This window comes from Carcharhinus amblyrhynchos, unplaced genomic scaffold (assembly GCF_965287045.1).
Source record: "Carcharhinus amblyrhynchos unplaced genomic scaffold, sCarAmb.v2.hapA scaffold_459, whole genome shotgun sequence".
In the NCBI taxonomy this organism is placed as follows: domain Eukaryota; kingdom Metazoa; phylum Chordata; class Chondrichthyes; order Carcharhiniformes; family Carcharhinidae; genus Carcharhinus; species Carcharhinus amblyrhynchos.
Genome location: NW_027650199.1, coordinates 96,768 through 109,910, shown reverse-complemented (window position 1 = coordinate 109,910; position 13,143 = coordinate 96,768). Strand labels below are relative to the sequence as shown.

General features: G+C 46.5%; 1 protein-coding gene across 1 annotated transcript in view; it reads left to right on the top strand.

Moving 5' to 3' along the window:
• paf1 (PAF1 homolog, Paf1/RNA polymerase II complex component) overlaps positions 1 to 13,143 on the top strand; it is a 36,379-nt gene that overhangs the window by 250 nt on the left and 22,986 nt on the right. The window contains exon 2 of the mRNA XM_080183885.1: positions 9,850 to 9,879. Within this exon, the coding sequence (XP_080040011.1) occupies positions 9,850 to 9,879 (30 nt within the window). The remainder of the gene's footprint in view (positions 1 to 9,849; positions 9,880 to 13,143) is intronic.

Sequence of the window (13,143 nt, the reverse complement as noted above, 5' to 3'; positions counted from 1 at the left end):
GCCCACCTAATTCCCTCATAGACCCCCTCCCACAATTGGGAACTCATTGGGTCCTAGTGCCCACCTTGCTCAATCATTAACGCCCCACATTGGGTACTCATTGGGTCCTAGTGCCCATGCCGTTCCCTCAGAGACCCCCCCCTCCCCCAATTGGGAACTCACTGGGTCCTAGTGCCCACCTAACTCCATCATAACCCACCATCCCCATTGGGTACTTACTGGGTCCGAGTGCCCATGATGTGGAGTTGCTGGCATTGGACTGGGGTAAACACAGTAAGAACTCTCACAACACCAGTTAAAGTCCAACAGGTTTATTTGATAGTAAACACCACAGGCTTTTGGAACGCTGTTCCTTTGTCAGGCAATTGGAGAGTTCTGATCACAAACAGGGCATATAAAGGCACACACAGTTTACAGAATACTGATTAGAATGCAAGTCTTTACAGGTAATCTGCTATTCAAGTCTTAAAGGTGCAGACTATGTGAGTGGAAAAAACATTTAGCATAGGTTAAAGAGATGTGTATTATCTCCAAACAGGACAGTAATTAAGATGTTGCAAGTTCAGGCAAGTCATAGGGGTTACACATAGTGACATGGACCCAAGATCCCGGTTGAGGCTGTCCTCATGTGTGCGGAACTTGGCTATCAGTATCTGCTCTGTGACTGTGTTGTCGTATGTCGTGAAGGGCGCCTTGGAGAACGTTTACCCAAAGATCAGAGGCCAAATGCTCGTGATCGCTGAAATATTCGCCAACAGGAAGGGTCTTGCCTGGTGATTGTCGAGCGATGTTCATTCATCCATTGTTGTAGCGTCTGCATGGTCTCCCCAATGTACCATGCTTCTGGACATCTTTTCCTGCAGCATATTAGTTGACAACGTTGGCCAAGTTGCAAGAGTATGTACTGTGTACCTGGTGGATGGTGTTCTCATGTGAGATGATGGCATCCATGTCGATGATCCGGCATGTCTTGCAGAGGTTGCTGTGGCAGGGTTGTGTGGTGTTGTGGTCACTGTTCTCCTGAAGGCTGGGTAATTTGCTGTGGACAATGGTCTGTTTGAGGTTGTGCGGTTGTTTGAAGGCAAGAAGTGGGGGTGTGGGGATGGCCTTGATGAGATGTTCGTCTTCATCAATGACATGTTGAAGATGTCGTAGCTTCTCCGCTCCGGGGAAGTACTGAACGACGAAGGGTACTCTGTCCACCGTGTCCCGTGTTTGTCTTCTGAGCAGGTCGATGCGGTTTTTCGCTGTGGTGCATCGGAACTGTCAATCGATTAATCGAGCGCCATGTCCTGTTCTTATGAGGGCATCTTTCAGCGTCTGGAGGTGTCTGTTGCGATCCTCCTCATCTGAGCAGATCATGTGTATACGGAGGGCTTGGCTGTTGGGGATGGCTTCTTTAACGTGTTTATGGTGGAAGCTGGAGAAGTGGAGCATTGTGAGGTTATCAGTGGGCTTACGGCACAGTGAGGTGCTGAGGTGACCATCCTTGATGGAGATGCGTGTGTCCAAGAATGCAACCGATTCTGGGGAATAGTCCACGGTGAGTCTGATGGTGGGATGGAACTTGTTGACGTCATCATATAGTTGCTTCAGTGATTGTTTGCCATGAGTCCAAAGGAAGAAAATGTCATCGATGTATTTAGTGTACAGCATCGGTTGAAGGTCGGTTGTAGCTCAACAATCACCAGGCAAGACTGTTCCCTTCCTGTAGGCGAACACTTCAGTGATCACGGGCATTCGGCCTCTGATCTTCGGGTAAACGTTCTCCAAGGCGGCCTTCACGACATACGACAGCACAGAGTTGCGGAGCAGAAACTGATAGCCAAGTTCCGCGCTCACGAGGACAGCCTCAACTGGGATCTTGGGTTCATGTCACACTATTTGTAACCCCCATGACTTGCCTGGGCTTGCAACATCTCAGTTAATGTCCTGTCTGGAGACAATACACATCTGTTTAACCTGTGCTTAATGCTATCTCCTCTCACATTGTCTGCACCTTTAAGACTAGAAAAGCAGATTAGCTGTAAAGACTTGCATTCTAATCGGTATTCTGTAAACTGTGTGTACCTTTATATGCCCTGTTTCTGATCAGAACTCCCCACTCACCTGATGAAGGAGCAGCACTCCGAAAGCTTGGCGTAGGTGTTTACTACCAAATAAACCTGTTGGACTTTAACCTGGTGTTGTGAGTCTTCTAGTGACCAGCCAGCTCAATCATTAACCCCCCCCCCTTCCAAAAGAGTACTCATTGGGTCCTAATGCCCACCCAGCTCCATCACTTACTCCCTTTCTCCCCCCCTCCCCCACCAATGGTGCTCACTGGGTCCGAGTGCCATCCAACACTCTCACACTCTAAAGGGGACTCGCTGGCTTCTAGTGAATGGGGAGGTTGTTTGGCCCATCAAGCCTGGACAAGTCCTTGAAAAGGAATTGAGTTAATCCCATTCCCTTTCTCAGAATCACAGAATTCTTACAGCACAGTAGGAAGCCATTTCTATTATGTCTGAGCAGTGTACCTAATCTTCTCCTCATTATCCCCCTTCTCGCAATCTTTTGCAAGGAAAACAGCTCCATTCTATCTACGTAACTGAAATTCCTGATCCCTGGGCCAATTCCTGTGAATATAGAGCGAAAGGATTAAGAGAGAGAGAAAAGAGGAAAAAACCTTTTCACTCGGGGGTGTTGGTGGGAATCTGGAATGCGCTGCCTGGGAAGGTAGTGGAGGCTGGAAACCTTACAACCTCTTCAAAAAAAATTTGGATGCGCACTTGAAATACTCAAGGATATGGGACAAGTGCAGGAAAATGGGAATCGCGTGCCGTTAGTGGTAGTTATAGTCAGCGCAGATTTGATGAGCCAAAGGGTCTTTTCTGCGCTGTATGACTCTGTGATAAAAGAAAGATTTTAAAAAAGCTGCTGTAAATTATTGAATTAGAGAAAGAGTTTGTATCGTCCATTGTACCTGTTCATGGGCTTTTGAAGAGATAACCAATCAGACCCACATCCCTGCTTTTTCTCTCTAACTTTGAAACTCTTACTCTTCGAGTGTTTTCCTTCTGAAAGTTGCTCTAGAGTCTGCTTCCACTGCCCTTCAGGCAGCACTTTCCACATCATTGTAGCCGAATACAATCGATACCCCTCAGCTGCCCTTTGGATGATTTTGCTAATTGCCCTACAACTGTGTCTTCTGCTTAGTGACCCTGCACAGTAAGAAGTCTCTCAACCCCAGGTTACAACACCATAGTGACCCTTCAGTCAGTGGAAACAGTTTCTCCGTCATGTATGTTCAACTTTAAAGGGCATGGGGGGCACTGCTGCCTCACAGCACCAGGGACCCGGGTTCAATTCCCGGCTTGGGTTGTTGTCTATGCGGAGTCTGCATGTTCTCCCTGTGTCTGTGTGGGTTTCCTCCGGCTGCTCTGATTTTCTCCCACAGTCCAAAAAATACGCTGGTTAGGTGCATTGGCCATGCTTAATTCTCCCTCAGTGTACCCACAGAGGCCACAAGAAGCCATTCAAATGGGGGAACTGAAAAGGAATGTGGTATTGATAGGGGTCCGTATCATCAAAAGAATAGCTACTCTTCTCTGCAGGTATGATTAAGAGTTTTGAAGGTTGTGTGACCTGCCCCGGTGCCAGGGTTCAGGACACCCCCCTCACAACTGCAGGTGAACCTGGGAGGATCCAGTCATTGTGGGTTCCTGTTGGAACCAATGATGTTGTTTGAATTAGGAATGATAATCAGCTGAAAGAATTGAAGGACAGAAATTAAAATGCAGAACTTTATAAAATCCCTACAGTGCAGAAAGAGGCCATTCGGCCCATTGAGTCTGCACTGACTTGCCAACAAAACATCTTACCTAAGCCCTACCCCAAGTATTCACCCTGCTAATCCCCAAACGTACACATCCTGGAACACTAAGGGGCAACTTAGCATGGCAAATCCACCTAACGCGCACATCGTTAGATTGTGGGAGGAAACCAGAGCACCTGGAGGAAACCCACGCAGACACGAGGGAGAACGTGCGCACTCCACGCAGACAATCATCCAAGGCCAGAATAGAACCCAGATTCCTGGCACTGTGAAGCGGCACTGCTAACCTCTATACCACTGTGGTGGGTAGTGACGTCTGGATTGTTACCCAAGCTACGTGCAAATTGGCATTGGGACAAACAGGTTAAAAGCTTCAGTACCTGGCAGAGAGTGGTTTGGGAAGCAGGGGGCTTGATTCGTGGAAAGTGAGAACTGTTCCGTTGAAATGGGCTGTACTTCAAGCAGGCTGGGATTGCAGTTTTGGTGACTTGAATAATTAGGGTTTCACAGTGGAGAAACGATTTGGTTCAAAGTTAAGGGTGGATTGGGGAAGAACATTTTTACACTATGGTTCTAGACTCCCCTTCCAGTGGAAATTGTCTGTCTTCATCTACCTTTTCTATTCCCCTTAATATCCTGAAAACTTTGATCATATCACCTTTTTAACTGTCTGAATTTCAGGGAATGCACCCTAGTTTGTGTAATCTCTCATTGATATATTTGGATATGTGGGTCTTCATCCCATCATCTTTAAGTTCTTAGGACTCCAACACAGATCCTAATGAGCTACCATTAGTCCCATACTGGCAATGAAAGTGTCTTCCCGTTATCCCCACTCTCCGTCTTCTGTTGCTCAGCCAATTCCAAACTGAGTCAATAATTTGCCTTCGATTCCACAAGCGTCAACTCAGTCACCGCTTCAAATAAATCAATCAGGCATGATCTACGTTTCTAAATCTATGCTGACTCTCTCTCATCAACTGAAAAACCTTCAAGGTGTTTTAGTCACCCTATCCTTAATTACAGATTTTCGAAATGAATTGGTATGTATAAGGGTGGCACACTGGTTAGCACTGCTGCCTCACAGCTCCAGGGACCTGGGTTCGATTCCTGGCTTGGGTCACTGTCTGTGTGGAGTTTGCACTTTCTTCTCGTGTCTGCGTGGATTTCCTCCAGGTGTTCCGAGTTCCGAGTTCCTCCCACAGTCCAAAGATGTGCAGGTTAGGTTGACTGGCCATACTAAATTGATCCTCGTGTCGGGGGATTAGCAGGGTAAACGTGAGGGGTTACGGGAATGTGGTCTGGGTGGGATTGTGGTCGGTGCAGACTTGATGGGCTGAATGGCTGCCTTCTGTACTGTAGGAATTCTATGATTCTATTCTATGATGTACTTGCCTTGGAGGAAGGGCAGCCAAGGTTCACTAGACTTGATTCTGGGAGAAGGGGATCATCCTTTGGGAGAGATTGAGTAGACTAGGTCCATATTCCCTAACGGTTAGGAAGATGAGAGGCAATCTGATTGAAACATATAGAAAATTCATGTACACACTTGTCTGAACAGATGTTGAAAGGATCTTTCTCCTGGCTGGAAGGTCTGAGTTTTGTGTACTGAGGGTCACAGGCTCAGGGATGAGAGATTGAGACGAGAGATTTCTTTATCGAGAAAAGGGTTATGAGCCTTTTAGATGCTCAGTCATTCAATTTAAATCAAAGCTGGACAGATTTTTAGATGTACGGGATATAAAGGGATGGGTTAATGTGGGTAGGTGTTACTCAGGTAGAGATATTAGTGGGCAGAAAGCAGATGTCCTATTGCTTATGTTCAAAGTAGATGATGTTGCAGAGGCCTTAGTTACGATCAAACTTAAAAATCATTCATGGGATATGGCTGTCACTGACTAGACCAGCATTTATTGCTCATTCCCTAATTGGCCCTTGAGAAGGTGGTGGAGAGCTGCCTTCTTGAACCCGAACCCGCTGTAGTCCATGTATTGTAGGTACACCCATAGTGCTGTTAGGGAGGGAGTTCCAGGGACAGTGAAGGAACAACAATACATTTCCAAGTCAGGATGGTGAGTGGCTTGGAGGGGAAGCTGGTGGTGTTCCCATATATCTTGTCCTTCTAGATGATAATAGTCTTGGGTTTGGAAGGTGCTGCCTAAGGAGCCTTGGTGAGTTGCTGCAGTGCATCTTGTAGTTGGTACACATGACTGTCACTATGCATCAGTAGTGGAGGGAGTGAATGTTTGTGGATGGGATGCTAATCAAGTATATTGTTTTGTCCTGGATAGTATTGAACTTCTTGAATGTTGTTTGAGTTGCATTCATTCAGGCAAAGGGAGAGTTTTCCATCACACTCCTGACTTATGCCTTGTGGATGGTGGGCAGGGTTTGGGAAGTCCGAAGGTGAGTTACTCGCTACAGTTTTCTCAGTCTCTGACCTGCTCTTGTGGCCACAGTATTTAAAAGCTAGTACAGTTTAGTTTCTGATCAATGATGACCTCCAGGATGTTGATAGGGGATTCAGTGATGCTAATCCCATTGAATGTCAAGGAGCGATGGTTAGATTCTCTCTTGCTGGAAATGGTCATTGCCTGGCATTTGTGTGGCATGAATGTTTTGGGGATGGTAATGGTGTATTGGTACTGATATTGGACTAGTAATTGGGAGACCTAGGGTAATGCAGGTTCGAATCTCATCATGGTAGGTGTTGAAGTGGCACAGTGGTTATCATTGCTGTATCACAGCTTCAGGGATCTCGGTTTGATTCTATCTGCCTGTGTGATATCTGCACATTCTCCCCGTGTCTGAGTGGGGTTTCCTCTGGATGCTCTGGTTTCCTCCCACAGTCCAAAGATGTGCAGATTAGTTGGATTGGCCATGCTAAATTGCCCCTTTGTTTCAGAGGGATTAGCAGGGTAAATATGTGGTGTTATGGGGATAGGGCCTGAGTGGGATTGTTGTCGGAGCAGGCTTGTTGGGCCAAATGGCTTCCCTCTGCACTGTAGATTTTGTGACAACAAAAATCTAGAGTTAAAAGTCTTCATGAAACCATTGTCGATTCCATCTGGTTCACTAATGTCGTTTGGGGAAGGAAATCTGCCATCCTTATCTGGTCTGGCCGACGCGTGACTCCAGATCCGCAGCAATGTGGTTTACTCTTAACTGCCTTCTGAAATAGCCTAGCAAGCCACTCAGTTCAAGGGCAGTTAGGGATGGGCAGTAAGTACTAACCCAGCCAGCGATGTCCATATCCCATGAACAAAATTTTAAAAATCCTACTCTGCAAGTGGAACGTTTGCAGCAGTCAGAATCTCTGCAGTTCCTCTCAGTGACTCAGGAGCTATCCCATGTGGACTGGGAGCTGATTTCACGCACTGTGCTGCCAATCTTTCTATGTACCTCCTCTTTAACTATTTTTATTCTTTTCAATAATGCCCTGACTCTTCCTTTACTGCTCACCGGCACCATCCTCCTCCTCCATGAAGATTGGTGCAAAGTGCTTATTTACTGCCTCGCCCAAACCATCTGACTCCACAAGATTTCCTTCCTGTGTTACCTGTCAACCTTTTCCCGTATCTCCCCTGTCACTCCCTGTTTCTGTTCTTCCCTGCACCTTCCATGTTTGTTACTGTGTTATCAGTCTGCTTTCTGATTCCAGCCTGCCTGAGCTGGAACCAGGTCCAATTCTCTGAAATTGCCCTCCCTCCCAGTTGAGTCCTTTTTATGTCAGGTTTTTTTTTCCCCTTGTCATTTTCCAAAACCTGATGATCACCGTTTCCCAGAATTAGAACGTTTCCTCAGACTGGAAAGGTATTAGACAAGAACTCGATTTTGTACAGATTTCGGGATTTCCTTCCCCTTCTTTTGCCCTTTGCGCTCGGCTAGGGTGAGTTGGAGGGAGCGAGGCAGGGGAGGGGCAGATGCAAGTCCTCCGTGAAAGGACAAGTGTAGTTGGCTTCTAATTTTCCTATTAATTCAAAACATAGAAGCTAGAAGCAAGAGTAGACCATCAGCCCTTCGAGTCTGCTCGCCATTCATTATGATCATGGCTGATTATTAAATTCAATGTTCTGATCCTGCCACCCCCAATATCCCTTGATCCCTTTAGCTCCAAGAGCTATATCTAATTTCTTCTTGAAATCAGACAGAAATACTTTCTGGTAATGAATTCCACACATTCACCACCCTCTGGGTGAAGAAATCTCTCATCACCTCAGTTCTAAAAGGTTTACCCCCTTATCCTCAAACTATGACCCCTAGTTCTGGACTCCCTCACAATTAGGAACATTCTTTCTGAATCTACCCTGTCCAATCCTGTTAGAATTTTATAAGTTTCTATGAGATTCCCTCTCACTCTTCTAAACTCCAGTGAATATAATCCTAACCGACTTAGTCTCTCCTCATATGACAGACCTGCCATCCCAGGAATCAGCCTGGTAAACCTTCGCTGTACTCCCTCTGTAGCAAGGGCACCCTTCCTTGGGTAAGGACACCAAAACTACACATTAAGCTGGCAGAATATGTTTTTTAAGAGATAACGAGTGTCACATCTCAAACTTTCCAAAACCAAGCTGTTGTTTATTAAATAGGAGTGGAGAATTCAGTATTAATTCAGCATTGGTTACATAGCAGTTTGAGACTGCGTACAGTTCTGGGAACTGCATTTTTGGACACAATGCTGAGACAGATTAAATTCTCAATTTTGAGGAGGCTTTGGGGCATTAGTTTTAGAGAGCTGAAGTGGAGGGGAGGTGATGATCTGGTGGCATTATTGCAGGACTATTAATCCAGAAACTCAGCTAATGTTCTGGAGACCTGGGTTCAGAACCCTCCACAGCAGATGGTGAAATTTGAATTCAATAAAAAATATCTGGAATTAAGAATCAACTTATGACCAAAGTTAAAGTTTATTTATTTGTCCCAAGTGGGCTTACATTAACACTGCAATGAAGTTACTGTGAAGTCACACCCTGGTCGCCACACCCCGGCGCCTGTGACCTGAAACCATGGTTGGAAAATCCCATCTAGTTTACTAACATCCTTTAGGGAAGAAAATCTGCTGTCCTTACCTGGTCTGGCCCACATGTGACTCCAGATCCAGAGCAATATGGTTGACTCTCAACTGCCCTCTAAACAAGGGCAATTAGGGATGGGCAATAAATGCTGGCCAGCCAGCGACACCCATGCCCCACAGATGAATTTACAAAAAACAGTGAATGGCACAGACATGATGGGCCAAATGGCCTGTTGTAGTGAAAACCTCTGTGACCTGGCTAGGGTGCCTCAGTACTGTGCTCTGTAATGAAATCCTGTGTGAAAAACACCACAGTCTGCGGTAGACTTGAAGTTCACACCATTCATGAGTGAGCGAGTGGTAATATATTTGAGTGAGAATTGCGGTTTCACATGGGCTGAGTAATGGTTTGCTCAGTTGTATCTTTGGGCAGAACAATAGTGACTGCTGACAAGTCATATAGTCATTGCGGTTTACAGCACGGAAACAAACCCTTTGGCCCAACTTGTCCACTCCGCCCCCTTTTTTAACCACTAACCTAGTCCCAATCGTCTACGTTTGGCCCATATCCCTCTATACGCATCTTAGCCATGTAAATGGTTTTTAAAAGACAAAATTGTATCCGCCTCTACTACTGCCTCTGGCAGCTCGTTCCAGACATTCGCTATCCTCTGAGTGAAAAGAATTGCTCCTTTGGACCCTTTTGTATACCTCCTCATCTCACCTTTAGCCTACGCCCTCTAGTTTTAGACTCCCCTACCTTTGGGAAAAGATATTGATGATCTAGCTGATCAATGCCCCTCATTATTTTATAGACCTCTACAAGATCACCCCCTCAGCCTTCTTGGCTCCAGAGGAAAAAGTCTCAGTCTATCCAGCCTCTCCTTATAACTCAAACCACCTAGTCCCAGTATTATCCTAGTAAATCTTTTCTGCACTCTTTCTAGTTTAACAATGTACTGAATGTTTGCTTCCTACTTGAACAGGAATCCTCATTGTTGTTCTGTTGTTTCAGGTCCAGTGCACATCGCGCAACACCTGAGAGGTAAGTGATTCTCCGGAGGCTCTAAGCCTTTCTCTTATGGGGCATGGGGTTCAAACAACATGTCTTGAGTTGATCAAAGGCTGAACCGCCTGGGGCTTGTTTCCCAGAACAGAGAGGGCCAGGAGATGACCTGTTGGAGACCTTTGAGATTATGAAGGGAGGGGGGAATATGATCGGTGTCCCCACTGGAAGGCAGAACGACCAAGTGTTCCTTATTTTACAAAATTATCTTGTAACTCTCTGTAGATTGATTTCAGAGGTGAGGGGTTTGTCTTATGAAGAAAGATTGAGCGGGGGCGGCACGGTGGCTCAGTGGTTAGTATTGCTGCCTCACAGCGTCAGGGACCCAGGTTCAATTCCGGCCTTGGGGTGACTGTATGGTGTCGGCACGTTCTCCCCGTGGCTTTCCTCCGGGTGCTCTGGTTTCCTCCCACAGTAAGAAGTCTGACAACACCAGGTTTAAGTCTAACCAATTTATTTGATAGTAAACTCACAAGCTTTCGAGGTTAAACTCTTTGTCAGGTGAGTGGAGAGTTCTGGCCTCAGACAGAGCATATAAAGCACAGTCAGTTTACAGATTACTGATTAGAATGCGAATCTTTACACCTAACCTGCTATTCAAGTCTTAAAGTGGCCAACAATGTGAGTGTAAGGAGCACTGATCACAGGTCACAGAGATGTGTATTGTCTCCAGACAGTACAGTAAGTGAGGTTTTGCAAACCCAGGCAAGTCACGGGGGTTACAGATAGTGCAACATGAACCCAAGATCCCTGTTGAGACCGTCCTCATGTGTGCGGAACTTGGCTATCAGTCTCTGCTCAGCGACTCTGTGCTGTCGTGTACCGTGAAGACCGCCTTGGAGAATGCTTGCCCGAAGGTCAGAGGCCGAATGCCCGTGACCATTGAAGTGTTCGCCAACAGGAAGGGAACAGTCTTGCCTGGTGATTGTCGAGTGATGTTCATTCATCTGTTGTCGTAGCGTCTGCATGGTCTCCCCAATGTACCATGCTTCGGGACATCCCTTCTTGCAACGTATCAGGTAGACAACGTTGGCCGAGTTGCAAGAGTATTTACCGTGTACCTGGTGGATGGTGTTCTCACGTGTGATGATGGTATCCATGTCGATGATCCGGCATGTCTTGCAGAGGTTGCTGTGGCAAGGTTGTGTGGTGTTGTGGTCACTTCTCCTGAAGGCTGGGTAGTTTGCTGCGAACAATGGCCTGTTTGAGGTTGCGTTGTTGTCTGAAGGCAAGAAGTGGGGGTGTGGGGATAGCCCTGGCAAGATGTTCATCTTCATCAATGATATGTTGAAGACCCCGGAGAAGATGTCGTAGCTTCTCCGCTCCGGGGAAGTACTGGACGGCGAAGGGTACTCTGTCCACTGTGTCCCGTGTTTGTCTTCTGAGGAGGTCGGAGTTTACCCCAGTCTGTGTCCGCAGTCTGTTACTGTGTTTACCCCATCTCCACATCATTCCTCCCACGGTCCAAAGATGTGCGGGTTAGGTGGATTGGCCATGCTAAATTGCCCCTTAGTGTCAGGAGGTAAGAAGGGTAAATTATTTAGGGATGGGGCCTAGGTGGATTTGTGGTAGGTGCAGACTCAATGGACCAAAAAGCCTCTTCCTGTGCAGTAGGGATTCTATGATTCTTAGTTTAGACCTATGCTTAGAGTTTAGAGGAATGAAAGGAGATCTAAGTAAGATACATGTAAGATAAGTAAGATGCTAAAAGTTTATTAGTTGCAAGTAGGCTTACATTCACAGTGCATTGAAGTTACTGTGAAATCCCCTAGTCATCACACTCCTGTTCAGGTACACTGAGGGAGAATTTAACACAGCCAATTCACCTAACCTGCTCACCTTTAGGAGTGTTGGAGGAAACCAGAGCACTGGCGGAACCCATACAGACACGGGAAGAACATGCAGACTCCACACAGACAGTGTGCGGAGTCTGAACAAGGCAGGAATCGAACCCAGGTCTTTAGCGCTGTGAGACAGCAGTGCAAACCACCGTGCCGCCTCAAGGGGGTTGACAGGGTAGACATAGAGAGGTTGTTTCCTCAAGGGGCAATCTAGCCATCCTTTTAGGATAAGGGATAGTAGATTTTAAGGAGATGAGGAGGAATTACATCTCTGAGGGTGGTGAGTCTGTGGAATTCACTGTCTCAGAGCGCGCTGGATGCCGGGACATTGAGTAAATTTAGAGAGGAGATGGACAGAGTTTTAATTAGTAATGGGTTGACAGGCTATGGAAAGTGGGGTTGAGGGGGAGGTGAATTAAGCCATGATGGTGTTGAACAGCTAGAGGGGCTGCTCCTACTTCTGATTTAACAGAATCTGCTTGTTCCTGTCCTGGGCCGCACGTTGCCAGTGTGCTGCTTCTCCTGTATTTCAGAAGGTTAAACCACGAGCATTCACAGTACTTGCTCTGCATGTGAAGCTTCTGAGCCTGGAAGGTGCATAGAGAGAGGTTAGAACAGTACAGCACAGTTCAGGCCCTTTGACCCTCAGTGTTGTGCCGAGCTATGTCCGACCCCAAGATCAAGCTATCCCACTCCCTATCATTCTGGAGTGCTCCATGTGCCTATCCAATAACCGCTTGAAAGTTCCTAAAGTGCCCGACTCCACTATCACAGCAGACAGTCCATTCCACACCCCAACTCTCTGAGTAAAGAATCTACCTCGGACATCCCTCCTATATCTCCCACCATGAACCTTATAGTTATGCCCCCTAGTAACAACTACATCCACCTGAGGAAATAGTCTCTGCATGTCCACTCTGTCAATCCCTCTCATCGTCTTATAAACCTCTATTAAGTCGCCTCTCATCCTCCTCCACTCTGAAGAGAAAAGCTCCAGTTCCCTCAACCTTTCCTCATAAGACCTACCCTCCAAACCAGGCAGCATCCTGGTAAATCTCCTCTGCACTCTGTCCAATGCTTCCACATCCTTCTTGTAGTGAGGTGACCAGAACTGCACACAATATTCCAAATGTGGTCTCACCAAGGTCCTGTATAGTTGTAGCATAACCCCACGGCTCTTAATCTCAAACCCCCTGTTAATAAACGCTAACACACTATAAGCCTTCTTCATGGCTCTATCCACTTGAGTGGCAACCTTCAGAGATCTGTGGATATGAACCCCAAAATCTCTCAGTTCCTCCACATTCCTCTGAACCCTGCCATTGACCCTGTAATCCGCATTCAAGTTTTTCCTACCAAAATGAATCACCTCGCACTTATCAGGGTTAAACTCCATCTGCTA